Genomic DNA, 26,861 nt, shown 5'->3' with positions numbered 1-26,861 from the left:
GGAGGCTTTAGACTTATTCCGAGAGGACTGGGATTCTTTTTGAGAGACACGATTAGTACTCCATGCATTAAAAATAAAAAAAGAATTGGCTTTTTAACTTGGAGATTTATGTTAACTACCTAGATATCTATTAAATTAATTGTGCTCTCCAAATATTGATTGGGGGATTAAAAGGTAACTTTTCTTCATTGTAAGAAGTAAATTATGCCAGTAGGAAAATTTCCCTCTACAGATTACATCCAATGATCAGTGCCTGCAAAATTAAAATTGTCAGTTTGAGTGGATAAACCATGCTCATTTAAAGAAAAAAATGCAGTTACATAATTAAAATGAAAAGGCTGCCTGATACGTGTGGATAATGTAATTACTGGAAGCTGCAGGCACATATGCAGCCATTCAATCTGGATCTTGCTTCTTTACTTTCCCTAAGCTTATATATTTGTCATCTCTGAAACACTGTCTGCCACTGACACTCTCTCGGCTGCTCCTTGCTGAGAGTCTTAATCATATGTTCCTCTTCTTAAGCCTTAGCTATAATAATTTCATCTAGATATTTGCCGTGTCCAGCTTCCCAAGCTTACCCTGACTTGAGAGGCACAGCTCCGCTTTTTGCCAAATTGGGAGATATGGAATATAATTAATCTCTCCAAGTCTATTAAAAAAATTCCTTCAGTATTTAGTGACTTCAGGAATAATTTTGTCTTAAATTTTCTAATTTCTTTGTATTCTTACATGAAAACATTGGCCTTTGGAATTTTAAAACCAAGAGTTACAGGGGCGCCTGGGTGGCGCAGTCGGTTAAGCGTCCGACTTCAGCCAGGTCACGATCTCGTGGTCCGTGAGTTCGAGCCCCGCGTCAGGCTCTGGGCTGATGGCTCAGAGCCTGGAGCCTGTTTCCGATTCTGTGTCTCCCTCTCTCTCTGCCCCTCCCCCGTTCATGCTCTGTCTCTCTCTGTCCCAAAAATAAATAAACGTTGAAAAAAAAAAATTAAAACCAAGAGTTACAGAAAAGGGGATCAAACAAATTGCTACATGTATCAGTATCTGTCACTTGTCCAGACAAGCAAGAAAACTGATTCTCATATCATTTGTCTTAGTCCCAGTTCAAACCTTATCAAGTATGAAAATTATAGGAACAAACATGAAACTATGCTTCTATTTTAATTATATCTCCAAATTTTCTAGGTAAACTCTGTCACAATCTCAGCTCTAGAGGTTACAGTCAAAATTCTGCTATCCCTGAAAGGGAAGGCTATAAGAGAAACCCATTCTTTTGGTTTCAGAGGCTTCTGTTTGAGATAAATTTTGGATTGGAGTTAATATATAGGAATAAGTAAGGGGAATCTGGGCTTGCTGGGTCCCTCCAACACAGCTATATCAACATCCAATCATTTTGAACACCTAGGAAATTGATCTGAGGATTAAGAGAACAGTCTGCATAATTTGAGGGAGAGAACATGGCATTATTCATGCTCACAGCCCGGGGCTTGAACTCATGACCCTGAGATCAGGACCTGAGCTGAGATCAAGAGTTGGACGCTTAACTGACTGAGCCACCCGGGTGCCTTGACCTCTTCTTAATATAGCATTCTCTCAGGAGCAGGAAGCATAACAAGCTTTCTTAAGATGCAAAAGGTAAAAACCTAGACAACATGACAAGATGGAGAAATTCTCCCTAAAAGAAAGATCAAGAAGAAACCAACCATAGCCATGGATTTTCTCAAAACATATATAAGCAATATATCTGAACAAGTCATAAGAATACTAGCCAGGCTTCAAAAAAGCATAGAAGATATCAAAGAAACCCTTGCTGCAGAGACAGATTCTGAAAATTTGTAACTTCAATATGGCTTGGTAGTAAGTACATTTTTTTTTTCAACGTTTATTTATTTTTGGGACAGAGAGAGACAGAGCATGAACGGGGGAGGGGCAGAGAGAGAGGGAGACACAGAATCGGAAACAGGCTCCAGGCTCTGAGCCATCAGCCCAGAGCCCGACGTGGGGCTCGAACTCATGGACCGCGAGATCGTGACCTGAGCTGAAGTCGGACGCTTAACTGACTGCGCCACCCAGGCGCCCCGATAGTAAGTACATTTAAGAAGTGGCTATAGATATTTCCATGGAGACTGGATGGACCTTTCCTCCTTAATAGGTAGATTGTTTTTGCAATAATCTACAGCCACCTTATGATCTTGGGTCTTGTGTTTTTGTTCTTTTATGTCAATACCTTTGATTTTGCATAGAACTAATTTGAAAAATCATAGTGTTCAATACATGAAATAAAGGTAGAGCAAAAGTTATCTCTGATACGGGACAACAAAGAGCAGGAAATACTCTCAATTCAACTCAACATTGTACATTTATTCATGTATTCATTCAGCAAGTATTTAGCACCTCTGCTGTGCCAGAACAGTCCGTGCCCCCAGGAAACTTCCAGTCTAATTGGTAGAGATAGATATTTTAAATTCTTTTTGAAAATATTTATTTATTTATTTATTTATTTATTTATTTATTGAGAAAGAGAGAGAGACAGAGCATGAGCAGGGGGAGGGGCACAGAGAAAGACACAAACAGAATCTGAAGCAGGTTCCAGGTTCTGAGCTGTCAGCACAGAGCCTGACATGAGCTTTGAACTCACAAACCGTAAGATCATGACCTGAGCTGAAGTCGGATGCTTAACCTGAGCCACTCAGGCACCCCGAGACATATACTTTAAAAAGTAAGATAAAACATAAGTAAAATTATGATGAGACTTAAGAAAAAAGGTTAGGATGATTGTGAGAAGGACTAACTGGGGAGGGGGAGGGTGGTCCAATTTAGATAATGGGGAGGCCCCTGAGAAAGTGAAAGTTATGTTGCAGTTCATCAGATAAAAAAAAAATGAGGGAGGAGAGGCCTCTGGAGGCCCTGAGGCAGGTGAGCATGGCTTGTTGGAGGAGATGAAAGCAGGCTCATGTAGTTAACGTGCCATGAATGAGAACAGTGTGAAATGAAGGGAAAGAAGAGGGGTGAACCACACTGTGTAGGGTAGTGTTAGTCATGCCATGGGCTCTGGATTTTATCTCAAGTGAAATGGGAAACGTATTGAAGACTTTAGAGCAGGTAATGAGTTGATCTGATTTATATTTTTCAAAGATTGCTGTGAGGAGGTTGTACTATAGAAAGGGAAGAATATAAATAGGCTAGTGTCTACTTGATTGGCTTAGACTAGCCAGGATGGAAGGAGGTGGAAAGACTAATATTTAATTTTGGAGGTTGAATTTATAGGCCTTAGAGACAAAATTAACATCTAAGTGAGGAACAGGGAGTTGTCGAGGATGAACCTGGTGTTTCTAGACTTGAATAACTGGGTGTATGGCAAGGCCGCTTTTAGAAATGGAAATAATCACAAGAAGAATATATTTGTGTGTGGGTGGATAAGGGATGGCAAAGACCAGAAGTCCAGTTTGGCACAAATTGAATTTAAAATGCTTGTGAGACATCCGAGTGGAAAAGTCAAGTAGGTCTGCAGTTCAGAAGAGGGTTTGAGGTAAGGATATAACTTTAGAAATTGTAAGCATATAAAAAATGAAGGTCATGGGAATGGATGAGATCATCCAGAGAGACAGAGAAAGAAAGAAGTGGAGAACAGAAATCATGAATAAAGGCTGAAAGATTCTACTATTTAAAATTGGGCAGAGGAGGAGCAGTCAGCAAAGGAGCCTAAGGAAAAACAGTCAAAAGGGCAGGAAACAAACCAGGAGTTTAGTATTTGACACCTCAAGAAAAGTGGGGTTATCAATAGTTTTCAATGTGGTAAGTCTTCTGGTAAGACAAGACACTGAACAGAGCCCAGTATGTTTGGTTCTGTGGAGGTCACTGTGACCAAGTTGTGTAGTTCTGGTGGGGAGGTGGTGCAGAAAGGAGTCAAAAGAAGAAGGCCCCAAGGCCTATCAGGAATATAGAAAATGAAATTCTTTATTAGCCACATATTATCCAACATATATCCAACATATTATCAGTTCTGTGATGGAGGATATTAACGGAGAAAACCTCTAAAATGCTATCACCAATGAACTGTTAATAAGTTATACACACACACACACACACACACACACACACACACACACACACAAAATATAATCCCTAGAAGAGCCACTAAAAAAGCAATACAAAGAGATACACTAAAAATACTATAGATAAATAAAGACAGAATTCTGGAGAATGTTCAAGAAACCTGTAAGAAGTCAGTAAAAAGAAAACGGAAAGATGAAAACAGAAATAAAAGGAAAGTGACAGAAAAGGAAAAAATAAAGCAATAGACTTAAGCCATAATATATCAGTAATTACATTAAATGCAAATGTTCTAAATACATCAGTTAAAAGACAGAGATTGGCAAAATAAAAGATATGACAATAATACACTGTAAGAAACTCACTTCAAATACAACAACATAGGTGGGTTGAAGGTAAAAGAATGGAAAAAGTTATATTATGCAAACATTAATCAAAAGAATGCAGCAGTGGCTATATCAGTGTCAGATAAAGCAGACTTCCAAGCAAAGAAAAGAAAATTACTAGAGTTAGAGTGGAAAATTACCTAATGATAAGAGGTCAATCTACGAAGAAGACATAGCAATCCTAAATGTTATGAACCAAATAACAGAGCTGTAAAATATGTGAAGCAAAAACTGATAGAATGGGAAGGGGCAATAGACAAATCCACAATTATAGTTGGAGATGTCAACACTCCTCTCCCAACAACTGATAAAGCAACTAGAGAGAAAGTCAGCAAGGATCTAGAAGAACTCCACAACAGCATCAACGAACGGGATCTAACTGACATTTATAGAACATTCCACCCAACCGCAGCAGCATACACATTCTTTCAAGTGCCCATAAAACATATACCAATGCAGACCATATCTTGGGCCATAGAAAATACTCAGTAAATTCACAAGAACTGAAATCATAGCAAATGTGTTCTTTGACCACAGTGGAACCAAACTAGAAATCAATAAAAGTAAGACTACAAGAAATCTCCAAACATTTGGAAATGAAAACAACCCACTTCTAAACAATTCATGCATCAAAGGGGAAGTCTCACTGAACTGAAGTGTTCAATTACATGCAACATGGTTGAGTCTCACAAACATAATGCTGAGTGAAAGAAGCCACAATGAAAATACAACTTATCAAAATCTGTGGGATGCAGCAACAACGTGCTGAGAGGGAAATGTATAGTGTTAAATTCTCATATTATAAAAGAGGAAGTCTCAAATCAGTAATCTAAGCTCCCTCAAGAAACTAGAAAAAGAAGAGCACAATGAACTCAAAACAACAGAAGGAGGGAAATAATGAAGACAAGAAATCAATGAAACTGAAAACAGTAAAGTTGACAGCAAATATCAATAAAATGAAAAACTTGTTTTTTGAAAAGATCAATGACATTGAAAAACTTCTAGCAAGACTGACAAAGACAAAAATAAGATAAGTATCAAGAATAAAATGGGATATCACTATAGACCCAGACATTAAAGGCACAATAAAAGAACTTTTTACATGTAAATGTGACAACTTAAATGACATGATAAACCAATTACTTAAAGAGCACATAGTGCCATAACCTACCCAATGTGAAGTAGTCCATATAGCTCTTTAACTATTCAGAAAACAGAATTTTTAAGTGTTAAAAATCTCCAGGCCCATGTAGTTTCACTGGAGAAATTTGACAAACATTTAAAGAAAAATTAGCATTACTTTTATATAATTTCTTCAGGAAAAAAAAAAACAAGTACAGGGAACACTATTCAATTCATTTTATAAGCCAGTACTGTCCTTATTTCAAAACCAGACAAAGACAATACAAAAATAGACACCTTCAGAACACTGCTCATGACCCTGAAAGAGAAACATGGTGAGGATGAGGAGCAACTGCAATTCTCTTATACTCCTCATGGGAATGCCAACTGGTGAAACCACTTTGGAAGATGGTTTGGGATGATATATTCATCTTGTGCACGCACATACGGCATGGCCCTGCATTTCTACTCTTGGGTGTAGACCTAACAAAAATGTTCCCATATGCTCACCAAAAGACCTGTACAAGAATGTTAACAACAGCACTATTTTAATAGCCTCAAATATCTTCATGCCCATCAGTAGTAGAATGGGTAAGTAAATTAGGCTATATGCACATGAAGAAATATGAGTAATGAAGATGAACAAATTTCAAGTACATGCAACATGGATGAGTCTCACAAACATAATGCTGAGTGAAAGAAGCCAGAAACAACAGATTCCGTTGTTACAACGGATACAACGGATACAATGAATCTGTATGATTCTGTTGATATAAATTTCAAAATGAAGCAAAATTACCCTCTGGGTATTAGAAAAACAGAGGAGTGCTTATTCTTCTGGAGGGTGGTGACTGGACAGGGACATGGGAGACCTGAGAGGCTGGTCATGTCTGTATCTTGATCTGGGTGCTGATTACATGGGTTTGTGTGGTTTATGAATATTCATCACATTGTATTCTTAGATTATGTGTACTTTTCTCTATGTATGGTATATTCAATTGTAAGTTGACTAAAATGCAAAACACCAAAAGCTTAGTGGATCTGGTGATGTGAAGATAACAGGTAGAGCACAAGTCCTGAGGAAGCGGCAGGCTTTGGGGATCTAACACTAATTTCCACTTTACAAATGGTGACCCTGGAGCAGAGAACAGTTTAGGGGCTGGGCTGAGGCTGCAAAGCTACTGAGTCACTAGCAGAGATTTGAACCCAGGGAGCAGGGCTGCTCAGTCCGGGCTTACTCACTAAACTAGCCTGTGTCTTCATTTTTGAGAACACTGAGGCAATGAGGATAAAGGAAGCATTAGATAGAGTACTCAAATGCATGTGAGTCTGAGGTGACTTTAGGAAGGGTAAACCGGCATAGCAAGTTGAAGCTCTTGTGGGTATCTCTTTGTCACAGCAAGTGACCAATATTCACAAGGACAACCAGATATCATGTAAGAGAAGGCTAAGGAGGTTAGTATACTGCATTTATTGAGGCAGGGAAATGTACCATACATTTTTGAAAGATTTTGGGTTAAGGGACAAACTCTGATTACATCTCACAAGAGCATTTATGTTAAATGTTTAATTATCTCCCAATGCCAGAGAAATGCAGTGTGTGTATGCGTGTTGCATGTGTGCACAGGCTCTAGTCTTTAGGGGCACAGTCATATTTTGGTCTTGGAGGAAAATAATACCATATCATTAGTCTTCTCTAAAGCACGGAAATTATGATTTTGTGATTAGGGCAGGCTATAATTATAGGCCAAAGCAAGATAACTTAATATAATTAGTGTTAGAGCAATCACTTAAACTACCACATACAAAACTGCTGTCTGGAGTCTTAATTACACTACTGTATAAAAATCATTCATTCTGTCAGCCGTTTTCAATGCAAACGAGAAAAGGTGTACACACACAGGCACCAAATATAAGAATAAATGATCTAACCTATATATTCACAATATAATACTATCAATGGCTACAGATTAGAAAGGAGTAGCTAATAAAGCAAAATGATTCAATGAAAACTTTCTACTGCCTTACAGAATGTGTCTGGTATATCCTTGATAAATAATTTTTTTAAATCGAGTTTCCAGTGGAAATATTTCCTGGAAATAACTCTGGAAAATTCTTTCCAAATTAAGAAAGCTTGCTGAATGCAATACTCTGTGAATCCCTTTCTAATATAAAGTATACATAATCTACACATCTGATATTACTTAATCCACAATGTACCTATCTGAAACTCTCGCTGGGAAAAAAACATGATAAGATGAAATCATTAGGTAATAGTCACATAGATGAGGAACCAAAATTAGGAGTGAAGTCATTCTCAGTTCTGCCAAGATTGCCATGTTACAGATACCTGACTCTCCTGGTATGCACACTAGAAACAAGGTAGTCACTCTCTACAAAACCCAAACACTAGCAGCTCACCTTGCTCAATTAACCTTCCTTCACTTGGGATTTTCTCCACTTGCCACTCTAGTTTCAATTCAAGTTCTACTTCACACCCAGGCCCCTCTTTGGTGCCTCACTTTCTTCTTCAAGGTGAGCAAACTCTGTGACCTCACAGCCACATTCTGCTTAGATGCTCTTCCTGGAAATGTTCTTTTGAATTTTATTTCATCTCTGCACACTCTCTTTGTACATTATTTCCATTTGCATGGTTAGACAGCTGAATCACCCGTATAGCACACCATGACACCTTCATAAAAATTCACTATTTCAAGATCAATTGCACCCAGTCTTACATCACATGTAAAAATAACCTCTGAAAAAAACTCTCTGGATTGTTTTTATACCTACCACATTTGTCCAAATTTAACAAAATACCACACGGATAATAAGAAGAAGGAAACAGAAGTGTAGGAAAATCTATCTTTTGTGTTTTCAAGCTTACTTTAAAAAATACAAACATTTCCTGAAACGCAGAAGTGAAAGTAATGAATGTTACGTGGATATTTTTCCACCTTAACTGACTGATCAGAAGAGTATTTATAAACCCCTGACTGATGTCTCGAGCTGGTAAATCAACACCAGGGAAGAACATTTTAAGCACATTTATCATCTAAGACAAACAGCCTATTCAGAGCATGATTATTTTTTATTCATCATTGAAGTTCACCTCCACATTTGCTTCTTCTCAATGTTAATAATATCTGTATAAGGTTTCTCAATATTTAATATTACAGCTTGCCTATTGCATGCTGATGAGGTTAGGTCACACGCTTGATCTCTAGAAGACCAGTGAGCTTTGCCAAAAAAATAAAAGAAACAGAAAATGACAAAAGGGCCTATTTTATACTGAAGTCTAATGCTAGTTAGCTTCATTGTAAGTACCCATTGTTGGTTTCAATGACATAAAAATCACAGTATCACAGATTTAAGGGAAATTAAGGCTAAGATAGTTGAATGGACTGGCCCAATGGCATGGAAGCTCATAATTATCAGAAGGCACCCACCATCCTTGAGCACCACAATTTAGAGTGTGTATGACTCAGTTAATACCCACCGAGTTAGCAATGCTGTGTCACATTCAAAAGACAGTAACATAAAAGAAAATCTTACCTGTTCATTCTCCTCTTCATCACTACTTAGCTTAAGGTCATCTTCTAGCATTCTGAAAAAAGGAACAAAGAGGTATAGATACTTAGCAAATTCAAAATAATTCAGTACCAAAATATCTTTATTAGAGTAATGATTTAACCATAAGTCTGTTTCCTGATTAATTAAAAAAAAAACAAACCCTTTTTTTTAAGCTTTTTCTTCTGATGTACTTAGGAAATAACAAACTGCCCCATCATGAAAATTAACCCTCTTAACAGTCCTTAATAGGGTAAGATGGGTTGTTTCAAGAATATGAGGTTTTAAACAAACAGAATCAAATACAGCTTTTGGTTGTGAAGTTTTAATTCCACAGTATTTGTTCAGTGTTTACCATGTGACAGGTGCTATGCTATGTCTCCATTTACTATTCAAGGTAAACAATGAGAGAGCAAGTAGAACTCTTCCGACAGCACTAACACAACAAACTAGAGCTGTGAGCATTGGCTGCTTAGATCTTCCACCGGCCAAGGATCTGGAGAAGACATCTGCCTGAAGATCCTGCCGGATGAGGAAAACTCAACAGGAGAGAACTTTCTAGAAAAGACCCTGTGAAGGCAACTAACTCCCCAGTGCTCCCTGGTGTCTCAGATTTGCCATGGCGGAGGCAGTGGGGAAGTATACTTTTGGGTCTGTAAGAGTTAAAAGTAAAAACATACAAACAAAAAAAATCAAACCCTATTATTTCTGATGATGATAAAATTGTATTCTTAGTACCATTGCTGAACTGTTTATAGAATAATAGTTTTCAGATTAATTCATTTCAAAAGAAATCTCAGAAGGACATTCTATAACACAAATGAAAGCAGAGCTGTTCTGTGGGGGGTGGGGAAGGGTCCATTTGTGATAGATCCTGGGGCTCCAGGAATCAGTCTGAAGGCCACTGAACCCATATACTTGACAGGCCTCATTGTTCTCCTTGAAGTCACCTTCCAAAGACTCTACCCTAAAATGTGCCTCATTTCTTTAAAGGCCAATTGTGGGCCCATCATCAGTATATTCCTCTGAATATTTTTTGTAAGTAATTTCAGTGACCTTTGGGGTGAACTTGGGGTAAAGATTTGCTGGGGCAGTGCGTGGACCTAGTTTTGTCCCAACCGGCCATGTGTTTGGAGAAAATCACTTAACTCCCTTACCCTTGGTCCCATTTTCTGATTTGTAAAATGACAGGTTATGCTGGGCAATCTCTAAGGCCCAATCCTGATTAAGATTCCATGAGTATAGAGAATAAAATTACCCCTTACTTTGTAAAGTAGAAAAACTCTTCTATTTGTCATAGAGTGAGACTGAGACTTTCAGTCTCTGAAAACTGAAAAATTTCTAAGCAATTTTTGGTGTACCATTTAAACCATAACTATTAGGACACCAGATCTGCTTTTTCACAGACTATGGCTATTCTACCAATATGGAGAAGTATCACTCTTTTATTATTTCAACCACAGGCAAACCAAGAAAACATCAGCAAAGACTGCAGAGCTCCATCCACAACTGCCCTTTATATCCGCCTGGCTGCCATTCATTTCCTTTGACCTTATAAACTCCTACCCTTGGCTTCAAAGAGAAGAGACGTGGTGGTAATTTATTAGAGCACTGTTTAGGAAGAATGTAGGAAGGGGACTGTGTTTTCTTTGTCCTTGAGTATCCAGTGACTAGCACAGTGATGGCACACAATACAATACCAGCTTGCTGGCTGGGCTGGGGCACCTTCCCCACGATTATTTTCCTACCAAAAGGCACAAATGCCTTTCTGATGAAAAACCCCAGAGGAGCAGGATAGTTTCTTGCCTCCACCCCTCACTCCCTCTTTAGAGGTAAACTGCCAACAGCTATTTGGTTTAATCTCAAGGACTGCCCTGCAAGCATTGGGTGTTCTAAGTGTGGGTGGTCCTGTCAGTGGGTGGAAAGAAGGAGGGGGAAGGACACACACAATCATCATTAACAACCCCCTTGTTGTTGGATGGAGGTCATATCAAGGGTGACTGAGAAGTTTCATCTTTATATAGGCAATAGCGTGCACAGACTTGAAGGCCACTGTCAACCACAGCAAGAAATCCCAACATGCCCCAAAGCAAGGGATCATAGCTTGGCTGCACACCAGCCATGTGACTCGGTCACCACGCGAGGCTGGCAATGCTGAAAGTGACCACAACAGTAAAAACAGTGTGTGAGGTTCTCTTTTAAGGTAGGAATACAGCTTATTTTTGTTTATTTTAAGCATGTGCTAAAATGTGTACATGCATCAATGAGTGTTTGTTTGAGTTTCATACTGTCTCTCATATCCTCTGATCCCTGGTAAGTCACACCTCTGGGTCTTGGCTTTGTCATTTCTATACTTGTCATTTCTACTTTGTCATCACTTCCAGAAGAAAGGCAGTCAGAGATCCACCTTGCCTTCTGAATTTTTTATATTGAGAAAAAAATGAATTTATTGTGTTTCTGGCTGAGATCTAAAAAAGGATCGAATGTAAAAATACCTCGTATTCAAGACAGACTTCCAGAGAAGTCAGAATCCAATGAAACTTCAGAATCTTGAAATATGGAGAAATGGCAATGAAACACTAAGTCAAACAGCTCATACATAATCCCACAGCAATCCTGGGGTACCGCTATTACCAACACTTGCAACCACAGACCTGGAACAGCCAGCCGCCGCCACCCTGTGCCCAATCCCCAACAGACACGCTGAGGAAACTGATGCTCAAGGCCATCCAAGAATACAGACCAGCCCTTCTGTTTTATTCTGATGGTCACAGCAGAATCCCCATGACTCAACTTTCAAAGTGAGTTCTTGTTTCCATTCACTGCGTGCTTCAAGTCTGGCTAAACAGACCTGGGGAAGAGGAGCCAAAGTGTGTATTTGAGGTTATAGCTGAACAATGAAATGTGGTCAGAGAAGAAAAATGCTGTAACCCCCACAAGATCCTAAGAAATGTCAGTGTTTTGTGTGCGGCAGGTAGACTGCAGGCTGGGATTACCTCCAGCTAAACACACAAATGGTACTGTTGCAATCCCCAACTCTGATCCCACTCACTTGAGAACATTTTTATCATCTGTCTATTTCTGAAAGGAACAGATTGGCATACGTACATTAAATAAGAACAAACAACTACAAAGGCGTAAGCCAAAAGTGAGAGAAAATCCAAATTAAGTGTTGGCCAGGCCAAAAGGCAGGGGCTTGGGATCTCCGACTCCATTTCCGAAAAAGGAAGGCAAAGCCTCTGATGTTCTGAAGGGCTGAAGGCAGAGTTTGGGATGGGTCATACGCACATAAGCCCATGAAGCCTGTGCTTCGGCGTCATGGTGGCTCATGTGGGCACCTGCCGCACCCTTGCATCCTTACATTTGAGCACCACCCAGCCTTCTTCCAGCCAATGATGCCCACCCAGCGAGAAAGCAGCTCCCTTTCATGCTCCCTTAGTCCCTCCCCTTCTAGAACTCTTGATTAGGAGCAGATCTCAGCGTTGAATGGATCTTTGTGCCAGGTTGGCTAAAAGCACTTTCTACGTTACCTCATTCAGTCCCACAGCAATTCCTCTGAGGTGGGCGCTGCTGGGACAGCAGGCTGTGGTGGTCCCAGCAGGCTGCTGGGACAGTCAGGCTGCCAGGATGAAACCTAGCGCTGCCACTCACCTAGCTGAGTGACCCAATACCTGCCTTAACGGGTTTTCTGGAGAAATCATTACACAACCCTTGGAAAGTGCTTAGTACAGAACCTGGCACGGAACGAGCATTCAATAAATGTTCATTTTCACTAATATTCCTCTTTTATCTCTGAGGGATATGCCTTAGAGCATTTAAAGAATTTGCATGGGTAAACAATGGGAGAGAAAAGATATTTCTATAATAATGCCTTAAATCTAAGCTCTACTTACCAGAATAGAGCTTTCTACTTTTTTTATACCTTTTCCCCCCTTACTATTTTTCTTTTCTGAAAAGAAAAGATGAGGCTCTCTAGAGGGGTAATGTATTTTAGGGTATAATTGCTGCCATGGTTGATTGATTGGATGTGGCTTCACAGCTAGAGAGGACAGTAAACATGCCCATCACCCTCAGTGCACAAGGAGATCTGCTCTGAGGGCCAGTGGTCAGCCACGTGGCCAGAGTCCCTCAGCAGGAGCCACCGAGTGATGACAACGGGGATGCTGAAATAAAACAGACAATAAAATGAAACTTTTCGAAGGACGAGCAGGGAGCAGAGGTGCGGCCAGAGGTAAACAGAAACCTGGACTCAGTGCCCTGAACACCTGAGGGGCTGTCAAACTGCTGTCAGAGGCACTCCAGGGTGGTACCCCTTGTGACTTCCCTCTGAACCAGGTAACTAAGAACTGAGATGTTAAAGGACTCGGGCAAGAGTTTTAAACATGCAACTGATGATTAAGATTCCATCTATTTTTCACTGGGGAACTGCATTAGACAACAGTTTCTTATCTTAAAATTACTGTCCCAGGTATGTTATGCCATGCCCTATGAGTACCTGGTACAGGTCAAAAGGTTTGGAGCCACAGGAGGGGGCCTTGTGCGGCCTGCGTATAGGAGAGGGTGTGACAGAGTGGCTTTGGAGCTCTGAAGCCACTTTGCCGTGTGTGTGCCAAGTACTACCTCTGTGGGTGGGTGTTGGGGGTCTCTTCCGCAAGTGAGGGATGAATGGCAACACTGCCTCTCCAACAGCAGGATTGGCATCCGGTCTCTCAGCCTTCTACTCCTTCTTCTGCCCGTGTGCGAGTGGGGGGGTGCTGGCACCCTGTCTCCCAGGGCTATTACATTTGCATTGGCACTATCACTCTCGCCATTTACAAACTGCCTGCAGTTGTGAAGCTCTGGCACACACAGTTCTCACAGAACCCAACTGCCTCCTCTGATGGGATCTTCAGGAGCTCTCATAAAAGGGAGAACTAAAAACCCCTACAACTTTAATATTTGTGGCAACTTTCCCACATGTAGTATTTTTTAACTGGGCAACAAATTTATGTTGTTGCTAGTCCTTACATTTTTGAGGTACGGCACTTTCCATGGAACAGGAACAGTAGCCTACCCTTAGCAGATGGTCAACTGTTTCTAATGCTCCACTATTTCTTCACAGGTATTGCAAACGGGCACATTAACTGCCTTCAAATGTAATGGCAGCCATTTCACAGAGCAGTGGTTTTTAATTAATAGGATTTCCCCGGAATTACTTGCCATTTGGGGCCCTTAACAGACCTGAATCCTTTAGCCCTTTAAAGTTCATTTCATTTTGCTTGATCTTAATGGCTTTTAAAAAATCTGAGTTTTAATTGGGCTGTTTGATTTTCAGATTTGCTTCTATATCTGGTGCTACTATGGTCTCCACCTATTTGAGATTTAAAGCCAAAGACAAATGTTTATGACTCCCCATTAAACATATTCATATATGCAAATATCTACTCTAGCAATTAGCAGTGCACGATAGCCTACTCGTTATGCAAGTATACCCCTCTGCAGGTATTCCCCAAGCCATCATCTCTACTGCTCAGAACATGGGGAGGAAGTTATACAACACATTTCATTCTGTCTGAAGTCCACTGCTCTGTCAGGGTCAGTGCTACCATCTGCCTGGGCTTATTTTCATAAATAGGTAACCACTTTTCCTCTGCATTTGTTCAGAAGAATTTAGCTCATATCACTCCAGTCGACTGGGAGCCAGGAAGGCTAGGATAGGCTCACACTGGGGGTTGGTGATTTAATGCATCCAAGGTACAAATGAAGTAACTTAGTCTGGAAACAAATGGAGAAATCAGGAGTAAGACAAAGGGTGTGGTCTAGATGACCCAAGCGTTTTCAACTCTGATATCTTCCTATCCAGGGTTTCATATTTACATCTTTTGAAGCAATGTTGGTGCATAGAGAGATGGTTCACATATATTTCCTTCCTGGACCTCTTCTGCCTGGGACTGTTTTGATTGTCAATGAAATCACAAATAGCTCTCTGATTCTGTCACGCTCATCCTGGGTTGGAGGGTGAAGGTGCATTGTATCTTTTCTGTTTGTGACCTTACTTTTCCTTACAGATGGTAAGTTCCAGTGGTCTTTTTCTCCCATGTACAAGCTGAGTCCACCTGCTACCTTCTACACAGGCCCATCCTCCCTGGGGGCCAGTATCTCATTTCCTACTATTTAAGACTCTCGCAAAAAATCAACCTCATTTAGAAAACCTGCTAAACCCTGGTGAGATACGAGATGAATGTCTTTGAAATCTCATATCTAGCATGTTAATGTAGAATAAATGGAAATCAAAGGAAAATGAAAATCAACACTAATAAAAAAAATCAGTCAGTGGTGGGATGAGTTCTGGAGACCAGGGGGCTCAGGAAAAGTTGTGAGGAGGAGAGAGTACTTGAGGGGCTTCAAGGTCCTAGAGGAGGCAGATTGAAATCAGGGACTCTATCCTGCCCCATGAAGGAAGGGTGACAGGCAAGCACAGAGTGCTTGGGGGAACAGAGGTATTTATTTCCCTCACTCTCATGATATTTTAAAAAAAGTAATACACACATATAGTTCAGAACTCTCCAAATAGGAAAAGGTGTCCAGGAGCGCCTAGGTGGTTCAGTTGGTTAAGCATCCGACTTTGGCTCAGGTCATGATTTCACGGGTTCCTGGGTTTGAGCCCCACGTCGGGCTCAGTGCTCACAGCTCAGAGCCTGGAGCCTACTTCAGATTCTGTGTCTCCCTCTCTCTCTGCCCCATCCCCTCTCATGCTCTGTCTCTGTCTTAAAAATAAATAAAACATTAAAAAAAATTTAAAAAAGGAAAAGGTGTCCAGTGAAATGTCTCACTCCCAGCCTTGTTCCAATCCTCTTACTTCTTACTTTCGTCCCCCAAAGTCACCATTGTCTATAGTTTCTTATACAGTTTCTTATAAGAAATAATAGTTTCTTATTATTTCAGGTTTTCTTTATGCATCAACAAGCAAATATGAATGCAGCACATTAGACCCATCAGGGTAAGTACATGGCATTTAAGAACAACTATGAGGTGGACAAATATAATGTCAACTGGATCCTCTTTATCTGGCTGTGGTAGGCAGCTTCCAAGATGCTCCCAATGATCCCACGTCCTGGTATTCATGTCCTCATGCACTCCCCTCCCCTGAGTGTGGCCGCACCGAGTGACTTGCTTCTAGTAAATGGAGTAGGGCAAAAGGGATGGGGTGTCACTTGCGAGTTCAGGTGACCTCTGCTTGTTGGCATGCATGCTCTTACTCTTCATGCCTGCTTGCTTGGATGGAAAAAGCTGCCAGGTTGTGAGCTGCTGTATGGAGAAATCCCCATGGCAGGGAGCTGAGGGGAACCTGCTGCCAACAGCCAAGGAAGAACTAAGGTCCTCAGCCCAGCCACCCAGGAAGAACTGAATCTTGCCAGCAACCACATGAGTGAACTTGGAAGTGGGTCTTTTCCCAGGTAAGCCTTGAGGGGACTGCAGACCCACTGACCCCGTGCTACTTTGTGAGAGGTCCTTAGCCAGAGGACCCAGGTGAGCCACACTCAGATCCCTGACTGACAGAAACTATAGAGTAATAAATGTTGTTTGAAGCCACTAAGTTTTGCTGTAATTCGTTAGGCATTGATAAGTAATTCATATGCTGGCAGATGATTTTAAATATTTAGTGTGTCCCTTTTCAAGATCACTCTCAGCTGCTCAAGCTAAAAGCATTAGCAGCCATTATTCAAGCCGTTCAACAGAAGTATACTGTGGGCCTAAAGGGTGATTAAAAAGTTGTAAAAGCCATGTTAAAAAAGGTGTGAAAAACAAGTAAAACCAACTAACAGTATGTTTTATTTAAGCCAACATATCGTTTCAATGATAATATACACAGTTCAAATGCTCACTAGCCACATGTGGCTAGTGGCTCCTATACCGGACAATGCAGGCTCATAGAAGGTGAGGGATGGTCAGATCTCTAGAGGTTTTGTTTTTCCCACCCCACTCAGCCCTCAGCCCCCCATTGCCTATTTCAAATGTCAATCTCTAACACTTCTTGCCTGCACCTGACAGGGTGCACGGAACAAGCCTATGAAGGCAAAGATCCTAGTAACTTAGCATGTGAAGGAACTGAGGGAGGAGAAAGGGAAGGTTTTGGTTAGAATCATCATAAATGTGTAGCCCCCACTTACTACCCTTGGTGGAGACTGGAATCCCAGAGGTCCATTTTGTGTCAGTTAAATGTTTCAGTGACCCATTCTGCTTCTAATTCTGATGATGCTAATTACATGTAAGCTTTTGGCTTCACAGAAGAACTGGAAAGCAGAACCTTGCACAAAGCTGCAGTGGCCCACAAGAGGGGTATGCTCAGGGCAATGTGTTTGGGAGCCTAGGAAACCAGAACAGTGGGCAGCCTTGTAAATACACCTTGTCAAAGGCTGACTGTGCAAGGGACGTCTACCCTTGTTGCTCTGACATACCCGCTTCTCTTAGATATAGTAAAGACACAGCTCCCAAAAGTTATTTAAAGAATTCTAGATTTTTTTTTAAGTTGTATATTTTTAAAAGTGTGCTGGTTGTTTTTTTTTTTTTTTTTTTTTCACTTGGAATTGCAGTTCTAGCTCGGGATGCTGAGTGGCCCAGAGGGAATTCTCCGTCTAGGAGAAATAGAAAGCTGGGCCCGTTTTCCTTGAACATCTATCTCATGGATGTTCACACAGTTCATGTGACCATGAAAGTATGAAAATGCTCCATCTTTTCCATTTAGGGCAATGTACGCCACAGTTATAATGAAGCATTCTGTGAACACATCAGACTTTAAAATTGCTCCTTCCTGAAAGAAGTACAGGAGAAAAGGGCCGTGTGGACTCTATCGTTTCTATCAAAAAACAACCGTGGCTTTAGAAATAGCACTTTAATAGAGAAAAGCTCTCTCCTCAAAGACAGTTTCAAAATTCCTATCCTTGTTTGTTACAAGGACTTCTAGAAAATTAGTTCCTGAACTTGGTGTCCTCGGTTTTAGAGGATTCAATTTCTAAGGCTGAGTAAATTCAAGTACAGCATGTGAAAGAATAAGATCCTTTTCCAGGTAGATACCAGAAGAGAGGTCAGAGGACCCTGACTGGGAACATAAAGTTTTCTTGGCTGCATAGATTCGATGATGGGTATTTCTTTATTTAACCCTCTTTGCAGGGGAATGTTTACACCTAACCAGAGGAGAAATGAGATATGCACATATATGGCTTATGTTTGTGATGTTGAATATTAATTCGTTGTCAATAAATTAATAAGCTGGTTGCCTATTCTGTTTGCTAACTAATGTTTAGCTTACTTAATTGATAACTTTTGACAATAAGAACACACTGAACCTAAAACGGTTACACATCCAGTAGGTTAAGATTTGTTCTTTGGTTCATGATGCCAGTTTTTGCATTTTTGTGGCTATTGTTATTAATAAGTTAACTGCTAAGTGTCCCTAATTGAGAGATTTATTTGAACTGATAAACTGTTAGAATTAGAAAAGAGAACCAAGCATAATCTCCTAATTAGCAAATGAGTGCACTTTAAGTGATACCAACCTCACATGTTGCCTGTGTATGGCATAACACAGTGGTTTCTAAACTTTACTGCACATCAGAATCACTTGGGATCTTTGAAGAATACCACCCCCACATTCTTATGTAACAGGGGTGTGATCTGGGCAGCCATGTTTTTAAAAGCCTCCTAGGTGATTCTGATTTATAGCAAAGTTTGGGAACCACTATATAACACACACCTGGACAAGAGTCAGAAGAGCTGCATGTCTTCAATAGTTCTGGACCTAAATTCTGAAGTTTTAGTTTACCCATTAATAAAATGGGATGATAGTTGATTCAAATGAGAAAATAAGGTGAAAGCACCCTGGCAATTGCAAAGCCTCGTAAGGGTTTCTCAATGATGTGGTTAACATTACTTTAGGTGCTTTAAAAAAATACTGATTCTTTTTGCACAGTGAAAGAAGCCATCAACAAAATCATAAGGCAACCTACTGAATGGGAGAAGGTATTTGCAAATGATATATCTGATAAGGAGTTAATATACAAAATGTATAAAGAACTTATACAACTCAACACCAAAAAACAAATAATGCAATTAAAAAATGGGCAGAAGACCTGAATAGACATTTCTTCAAAGAAGACACACAAAGGGCCAACAGACACATGAAAGGATGCTGAACATCACTCATCATCAGGGAAATGCAAATCAAAATCAAAATGAGATATTACTCTACACCTGTTAGAAAGGCTAGAATCAAAAAGATAAGAAATAACAGGTGTTGGCAAGGATGTACAGAAAAGGGAACCTTCATGAACTGTTGGTGGGAATGCAAACTGGTGCAGCCACTGTGGAAAACAGTATGGAGGTTCCTCAAAAAAATTAAAAATAGAACTAGCAGATGATCTAGTAAGTTCACTATTGGGTATTTATTTAAAGAAAATGAAAACACTAATACAAAAAGATACATGCACCCCTATGTTATTGCAGCATTATTTACAATAGCTATGATATGGAAGTAATCCAAGTGTCCACTGATAGATGAATGGATAGAAAAGATGTGGTGCATATATATATAGTGGAATATTAGTCAGTCATAAAAAGAAGGGTATATTGCCATTGTGATAACATGGATGGATTTAAAGGATATAATGCAAATGAAATAAATTGGACAGAGAAAGACAAATACCATGATTTCACTCATATGCAAAATTTAACAAAACAACTGAAGAAAAAAAGAGACAAAAAATTAGACTTATATATGGAGAACAAACTGGTGGTGGAGGGGAAGAGGTGGGTTAGAAGATGAGTGAAATAGATAGATACAGGGGAAAGAAAAAACTGATTCATGGACCTCATCCCCAGAGAATCTGATTTAACTGGTCTTGGGTTGGGCATGGGCATCAGTGTTATTGACAGACAGCCCAGATGAATTTACTGTTCAGTCAGGGTTAAAAACCACGGCCTCAACTCCAAGTGAACGATCACCTTCTCATTGGGACCATCTCCAATTCACAGGACGGAATTCTTCACATCTCTCTAACTGAACAGAATTAAAGCACTATATAGGGCTGCTTGTCAACTCTTCTGGCTCCAGCTTTCCCCTCCCCTTGCATTTGAATAAGAAGGCTTCCAAGGGAGAGGTGTGTTTTCCTCAATGCCTAAGATAAGGGACAAACCCATCAATACTAATGAGTTAAGGAATTATTGTTAGTGTTTTAGAATTCTTCAGTGGTTGTTTTCAGAAGCCATGGACAATGCTGGGGCACCTGAAATTATTTTCTGGCCTTTTCTTCAGCCCCTGGGAGGAAATAAGAAGGTTATAGGTTATCCTGCCTTTCAAGTTCTCAGGAGGAGTCCCCAAACTCCAAGACAAAATAACACAGTGTGCTGGGTTGTCTATTGGTTGACATCTCAGCTCCCCTTTAAAGCACTACCCAGTACCACAGGTGCTAGAGGCCTGGGAACTACATTCCCTGCCTGCAGAAGTTTTGGGTTTGATGTCACCAGTGAGAAGCATTGAATGGGGTTCGGAAGGTTAAAGAGCAATGGAAGTCATTAATGCTCCCAGGTCAGCGAAAGCCATACATAAGCTTCAGCAGATGGCAGATGTGCTGTTAGTAGCTTCCAGGCATTCTGGCACCTGTAGGTGCTGCAGACATCTGAGGTTATTGTTAGCACCTTTCCGTAACTCTGGCTTTTACTGATTTCCTGGTGGCTCCGTGCCTATAACTACCCTAACCCTCCTGATGCATTTGGAAGCCACTAATGCCGTATCTTAAGTGCGTTTCTACTTAAAATACCTAGAGTGGTTTCTCTTTCCCAGATCAAACTCTGACTTACACGTATGGTAATTAGGAGCATGAACTCTGAAGTCAGAAAGCCTGGTTTATTGATGTACATTCAGGCCCTGCCACATTCTAGCTGTGCATCCTTGTGCAGAGAACCTAGAATTGCTCGGTCTCAGCTTCTTCATCTTTATTTTTTAATATTATTATTTACTTATTTATTTATTGAGAGAGAGAAAGGGAGAGAGAGAGAAAGATTGAGAGCATGCATGAGTGGGGTAGGGTCAGAGGGAGAGGGAGAGAGAGAATCTTAAGCAGGCTCCATGCCAGTGTGGAACCTGATGTGGGGCTTGATCCCACAACTGTACGACCATGACCTGAGCTGAAACCAAGAGTTGGACGCTTAACTGAATGAGCCACCCAGGCGCCCCAGTTTTCTTATCTTTAAAACATAAAAATAAGAATGTTTACCTCCCAGGAATATTGTGGGAATTATATGGGGAAAATGCACAAAACATTTTGCAGTGCCTGATACACAATAATTAATATATATTCAGTATTATTATTGGTATTTTATTACCCATTCCGTCTTGTAACAATCTGCATGTGATAATTTAAGTCCATTCCCTTCTTCTAACAGAGAACATAAACTCCTTAATTTATTGACCATCTCCAAAGAGCCAAGGGTATTCTAGGTGCTAGTGATATAAAGTTGAAAAAGTCTTTGCTTTCTTTTTTTTTTTTAATTTTTTTTAACATTTATTTATTTTTGAGACAGAGAGAGACAGAGCATGAACGGGGGAAGGTCAGAGAGAGAGGGAGACACAGAATCTGAAACAGGCTCCAGGCTCTGAGCAGTCAGCACAGAGCCCGACGCGGGGCTCGAACTCACATACCGCGAGATCGTGACCTGAGCCGAAGTCGGACGCTTAACCGACTGAGCCACCCAGGCGCCCCGTAAAAGTCTTTGCTTTCAAGTGGCTCACTGCTTATTGGAGGGAAAGTCAGATCAGTGAACCTAGGAAACTGATAAGCATCTTCTTTCTTTGTCAGACAATCCTGGCCCCTTTTATTTTTCCTCATAAGTTTTATTCTCCAGGCTTTGAAGCATCTCTGTATTTCTCTCTTGTGTCCACTACAAGTTCTCCGACGTCCTTCCCAATGTACATTCATGTGAGGGACACAGTCCACTGTATAGGCTATATCGGTATTAACCGGAGTGGGAGAGACACCTGTCCTATGTCTGAAGTCAATAGTTCCTAATTGTTCTTCACCTTGTTCATTTAGTTGTTTCCTCCCTGTGCATCTGCCTCTTTGTTTAGGATACCCATAGGTAATTTGAGATTCATCACCAAATTTTAACAACTTTGTCCTATGCTATGTGGACCTAGATGACTATTCTGGTTTCTGTGACTGTGGAGGGAACCAAGCCAGACCTGGATACTGCAGAGATCCAGCCAATCCCTCACCCCAAGTTGTCCAGTCCCTGGAACATATGCCCTCAGGACTTCTGGCTACCTGTGACTAGATGCAGGCTTTGTTTTAAAAAAATATTTTTGAAAGAGAGAAAGCATGAGTGGGTGAGGGGAAGGGAGGGTGGGTGGGAGCAGAGGATCCGAAACAGGCTCTGCACAGAGAGCAGCAAGCCTGACGTGGGGCTCGAATTCACAAAGAGAGAGAACATGACCTGAGTTGAAGTCAGATGCTCATTGGTGGCTGCAGGTTTTTATACTAAATCCACTAACCCACACTAAATCCCCCACTAAATCCACTAAATGCCACAAACAACAATAAACTGATCATTTAAATGTAAAGAGAAGAAAAGGACATCCATGTTCCATATTAGAGAAAAAGCATCCTATTAGCTATTCGTTAAGAAAGATCTCATATACACCAGGACTAATACACTACTTTTTAAAAAAAGTGAATAGGGTTGAAAGTTAGGCAAATATATTAAATTGTCTAAACTCATTTTCAGGTATGCACAACTGGTTTTTGCAATGGGAAACAGTTACCCATTCAACATGCATCTCTATCCACCAAATACATCCTTATGGGAGTTGTTCTGCTCATAGTGATACAGAATGTATCAAACAACCCATGCACATTAAGCCCTGCCATACCTATTGTAGAGGATGGTTCCATTTACTGAACTGGAAACAGGGTCACAAGCATCAGTCAGGGCCACTCCACAAAAAAGTTTCAGCATTTCCTTATAGTTTTAGGTCAGGTGTATTTTGGGTTTAAGTAAAAAAGAGTAAAACTGCAGAATCAAGTTGTTGCCTACCCAACTTTTTACATATTCATCTATTTGACTTTCATGTGGCAGAAAGGAATCTCAAGTGCAAAGGAAATAATTCATGTGAAAAATTTTAAGTGGTAGTGCATATTTTTGAAACAGAATGTGACTGTAATGTTTGTTCTCCTTATGAAAATGACCAGTAATGATCACGATAAATGTAGTCACTATCCTAGAGGTCATGGTGTAAATCCCCTGCCTAGGTGGGTCTATTCATTGACAGAGCACAGGAGTAGGGATGAAGAGAAGTAGGGCCGCAGTCCAATGTAGACTTTCTGATTTTCCAATTTTAGATGGGTCAAGAGTCCTGGTCCACAGTTTTTCATTAGAATGGTAGAGAATCAACTGAGCTCAGGACCAATACTAGACACACTGTGAAGTAGATGTACTATTGTCTTTGGAAACCTCTACCATTTTAGGTGCACCATCTCCCTATCCCAAGGCTCGTGGCTCCTTTCTCATGCAGCATGTTCAGGATCCCATCTGATAGACAGATGTGGCATTCAGTTGTCATGTCTCCTTAAGGTTCTTCTTCTTGGCTGTGACAATTTCTCAGTCTTGCTTTGTTTTTGATGATGTTGACCACTTTGAGGAGTGTTGGCCATGTTTTTTGTAGAATGTCCCACAATTTGGATTGTTTGATATTTTTCTCATGATGAGGTTAGGGTTCTGGGGAGGAAGAGTCCAGAGGTAAAGTGCCATTCTTGTTCCATCATATCAAGGGTGCATGTTATCAACATGACTTATCACTTATGATGTTAAGCTTGGCATCACTTGGCTAAAATTGTGTTTATCAGATTTATCCACTGTAAAGTTATTCTTTCCCCCCTCTTTCCAGACTCCACATGGAAGTCCCTAAGGAAAATTCATGCTTAAGGGGTAGAGATTTACATTCCACTTCCTTGAGGAGCAGTATCTACAGATATTATTTGGTATTATTCTGTACAAGAAATTTGCTTATTCACTCCTTTATTTATTCAATCATTTACTTATATCAGCATGGACTCTCACATATTTACTTTCTGTATTGGGTTATAATCCAACATTAGTCAACTGTTTTTTTTTTTAATGTATATTTTTTCTCTTTTCTTTTCTTTTATTTCCTATTTCCTTTCCTTTCTTTCTTTTCTTTTCTTTCTTTCTTTTTTTAAGTAGGCTTCACACCTAGTGTGGAGCCCAACATGGGGCTTTAACTCACAGCCCTGAGATCAAGATCTGAGCTGAGATCAAGTGTTGGCCGCTTAGCTGACTGAGCCACCCATGTGCCCCTAGTAAACTATTTTTTAATCACATAAAAAGTATTGGATTGAGTAGTCCTATAGACACTCTATAGATAGAACCAAGGGACAGAGTCACAATGTGTTGCCAGTGATTGCTATAGGCATAAATCAAAGGCTTGTCATTACCTGTGCAAAGTGGTTAAATTCTGGCCAAATAGACATTTTAAGTCCTAATAAAGCATTCAGATTCTTGATCAGCAAGAGCAGAATTCTTTCCAAATGACAGGTATCTGCATATTCATATGTATACACTAAGGCTATCAGGGACATTCAATTGTCAAATGAACCAGACACCTCTGTTTGTCTTGTTTGCTCACACTGATTTATGCCACATTCATGTGCCACTCCTTCCTTGAAATGCTTCTTGCACAGCTTCTCTGGTCCTTAAGGTTCTCTTTACCTTTGACTTCCCATTTCCTTTTGCCACTCTTCAGAAGTTGATGTTACCGTAGGATCCTGTCCTCAGTTTCTATTCTCTTCTACCCCTTCTTACCTCATCTACTCCTGAGGATGACATCTATGACCTCATCCTCCAAGAGCCAGTTCCCTAGGCTCAAGTGCACCCTCGCATTTCCACACTATGGCTTCCTGAAGGCCAGAGACCACATTTTATCCTATAGGGCATCTTTAGCATCCAACAAAATGCCTGGCGTAGAATAACCACATAACAAATGTTTGCTGAGAAAATAAATGAATCTCCACTTGGATGTGCCTCTATGATTTGCCTAAAACCAGAACCCTCTCACCTCCCCACCTAAAATCCAACATGCACTGCTGAATTCTATGTCCAGGTCCATGATACTATTACCCACCAGGTCATGTGCACATGGTTGTTGACTTCTCCCTGCCCTCTTTACAGACAGTAAAACTCCTGGAGGTATTGTGTTCAATGTCCTAAGTTTTCTTTTGAACCCATCTTCCTCCATCCCTCACAGTACTGCTTTAATTCACACTTCTGGTACCCCTGTAATAGCTTCCTAACTTCCTCCCTCCAGTTTTTCCTCCAGGTTCTATTGCCCATCTTGTTGCAATCCACCTAAAATCTAAATCCATAGTACCTGCTGCTTGTTAGGGACGACAAGGCACTTCATGGCCTGGCCTCAGCTCTGTGCAGTTGTTAGCCTGTCCCAGCCCTTATAATCAATACTGGAACAATGCAAACTATATATAGTTACACTTGTCAGAATCTCAGCCTCCACCTCTCCTGCCTGAAATGCCTTTCTTTCTATTCCCTGTTTTCATCTATTATTCACCCTTCAAATGCCACCCCAAAGGGCATATCGTCTTGATGCTCAATGACCTTAGTTAATTACACTCTTCTGTACACCGTCTAATAGCACATTTGCCCACACTATAGTGTAATTATCTGTCTTCAGACTGTCATCTACCTGACTCATGGGCTCCTTGAAGGAAGTGTCAGCCTCACTCCTTTCTGTGTCCCCAGTGCCTGAGGCACACAAATATTTACTTAATGAAAAGTCATAAGCACACATGCCTCCATAATAAGAGACAAAACCTGCAACACTGCACAGAAGAACTTGATCCATGACTACAAATGGAATGGAATACACTTAAAATCTTAAAGTCTATCTTTAGAGGGCTGAAAAATGAGCTTGAGATAAGTTATATAAAAGTTTACTTTAAAAAGCTCTTGAATTTATAATAACCACACTTTTTAGAGCTCATTGTCTATTAACTTCAAAAACAGAAAGTGGCTGGGCAAATTTGTCTACTCCAGGATCAGACCAACAACGGAAGGGCTCAGAAACTGGAGAATCCCAGGGCCTCAAATGACTCTGCAGCTGTTTATGAAATAAAAAGTGCAAGGCTAATGGCCATGTGCTGCTGCTAAAATTCTTGCAGGAAATGACTGGGTAGTGTATGCTACTTTTTATCCAGATCTTTTCCCAGTCAAAATCTGGCTTTTGACAAATGTATTTTGGTTAAAGTTATCTTAATACAAGGTAATATTTTTTAAAAAAAGATTAAAATTGTGTTTTGAAGAGTTTCTATGCAGGCACAGTGGAGTTTCCTTCTTTTGGTTTCCCTGATGGAAAAGGAAGGACAGGGAGGGCCAGGAGGAGCCATATGGGGAAGGAGAAAGAGGCCAATGTGGGTGCAGTGTCAGGCGAACTGGGAACATTCCATCTGAATGTCTTGGTGTGGGGCACAAGAGGCAATGACAACAGTATGTAAGGAATATGTGTTAAAGGGACTTACCTAACTTTGCTTCGATGTTGTATGGGGCCTAGAGGACCAGTCCCTTAGGAAGCTGATGCCAAGCAGGTAGTTTCTAGCCCTATCAGAGACTCCCTCCCTGCCTTTTCTTTTTCTTCACCAACCAATCTTGACCAGGACTTCCTCACCTCCC

The 26,861-nt window shown here is 40.5% G+C and overlaps 1 protein-coding gene across 3 annotated transcripts in view; it reads right to left on the bottom strand.

Moving 5' to 3' along the window:
• Window positions 1-26,861, bottom strand: part of AFF3 (ALF transcription elongation factor 3) — a 576,751-nt gene that overhangs the window by 114,890 nt on the left and 435,000 nt on the right. For all 3 annotated transcript variants that reach the window (XM_047069771.1, XM_047069769.1, XM_047069770.1), the window contains one exon: window positions 9,117-9,168. In XM_047069771.1, the coding sequence (XP_046925727.1) occupies window positions 9,117-9,168 (52 nt within the window). The remainder of the gene's footprint in view (window positions 1-9,116; window positions 9,169-26,861) is intronic.

This window comes from Lynx rufus, unplaced genomic scaffold (genome assembly GCF_022079265.1).
Source record: "Lynx rufus isolate CCGP_SWC_20201006 ecotype Redwood Valley unplaced genomic scaffold, mLynRuf1.p SCAF_8, whole genome shotgun sequence".
NCBI lineage: Eukaryota > Metazoa > Chordata > Mammalia > Carnivora > Felidae > Lynx > Lynx rufus.
This window is presented reverse-complemented; position numbering and strand designations above follow the sequence as displayed.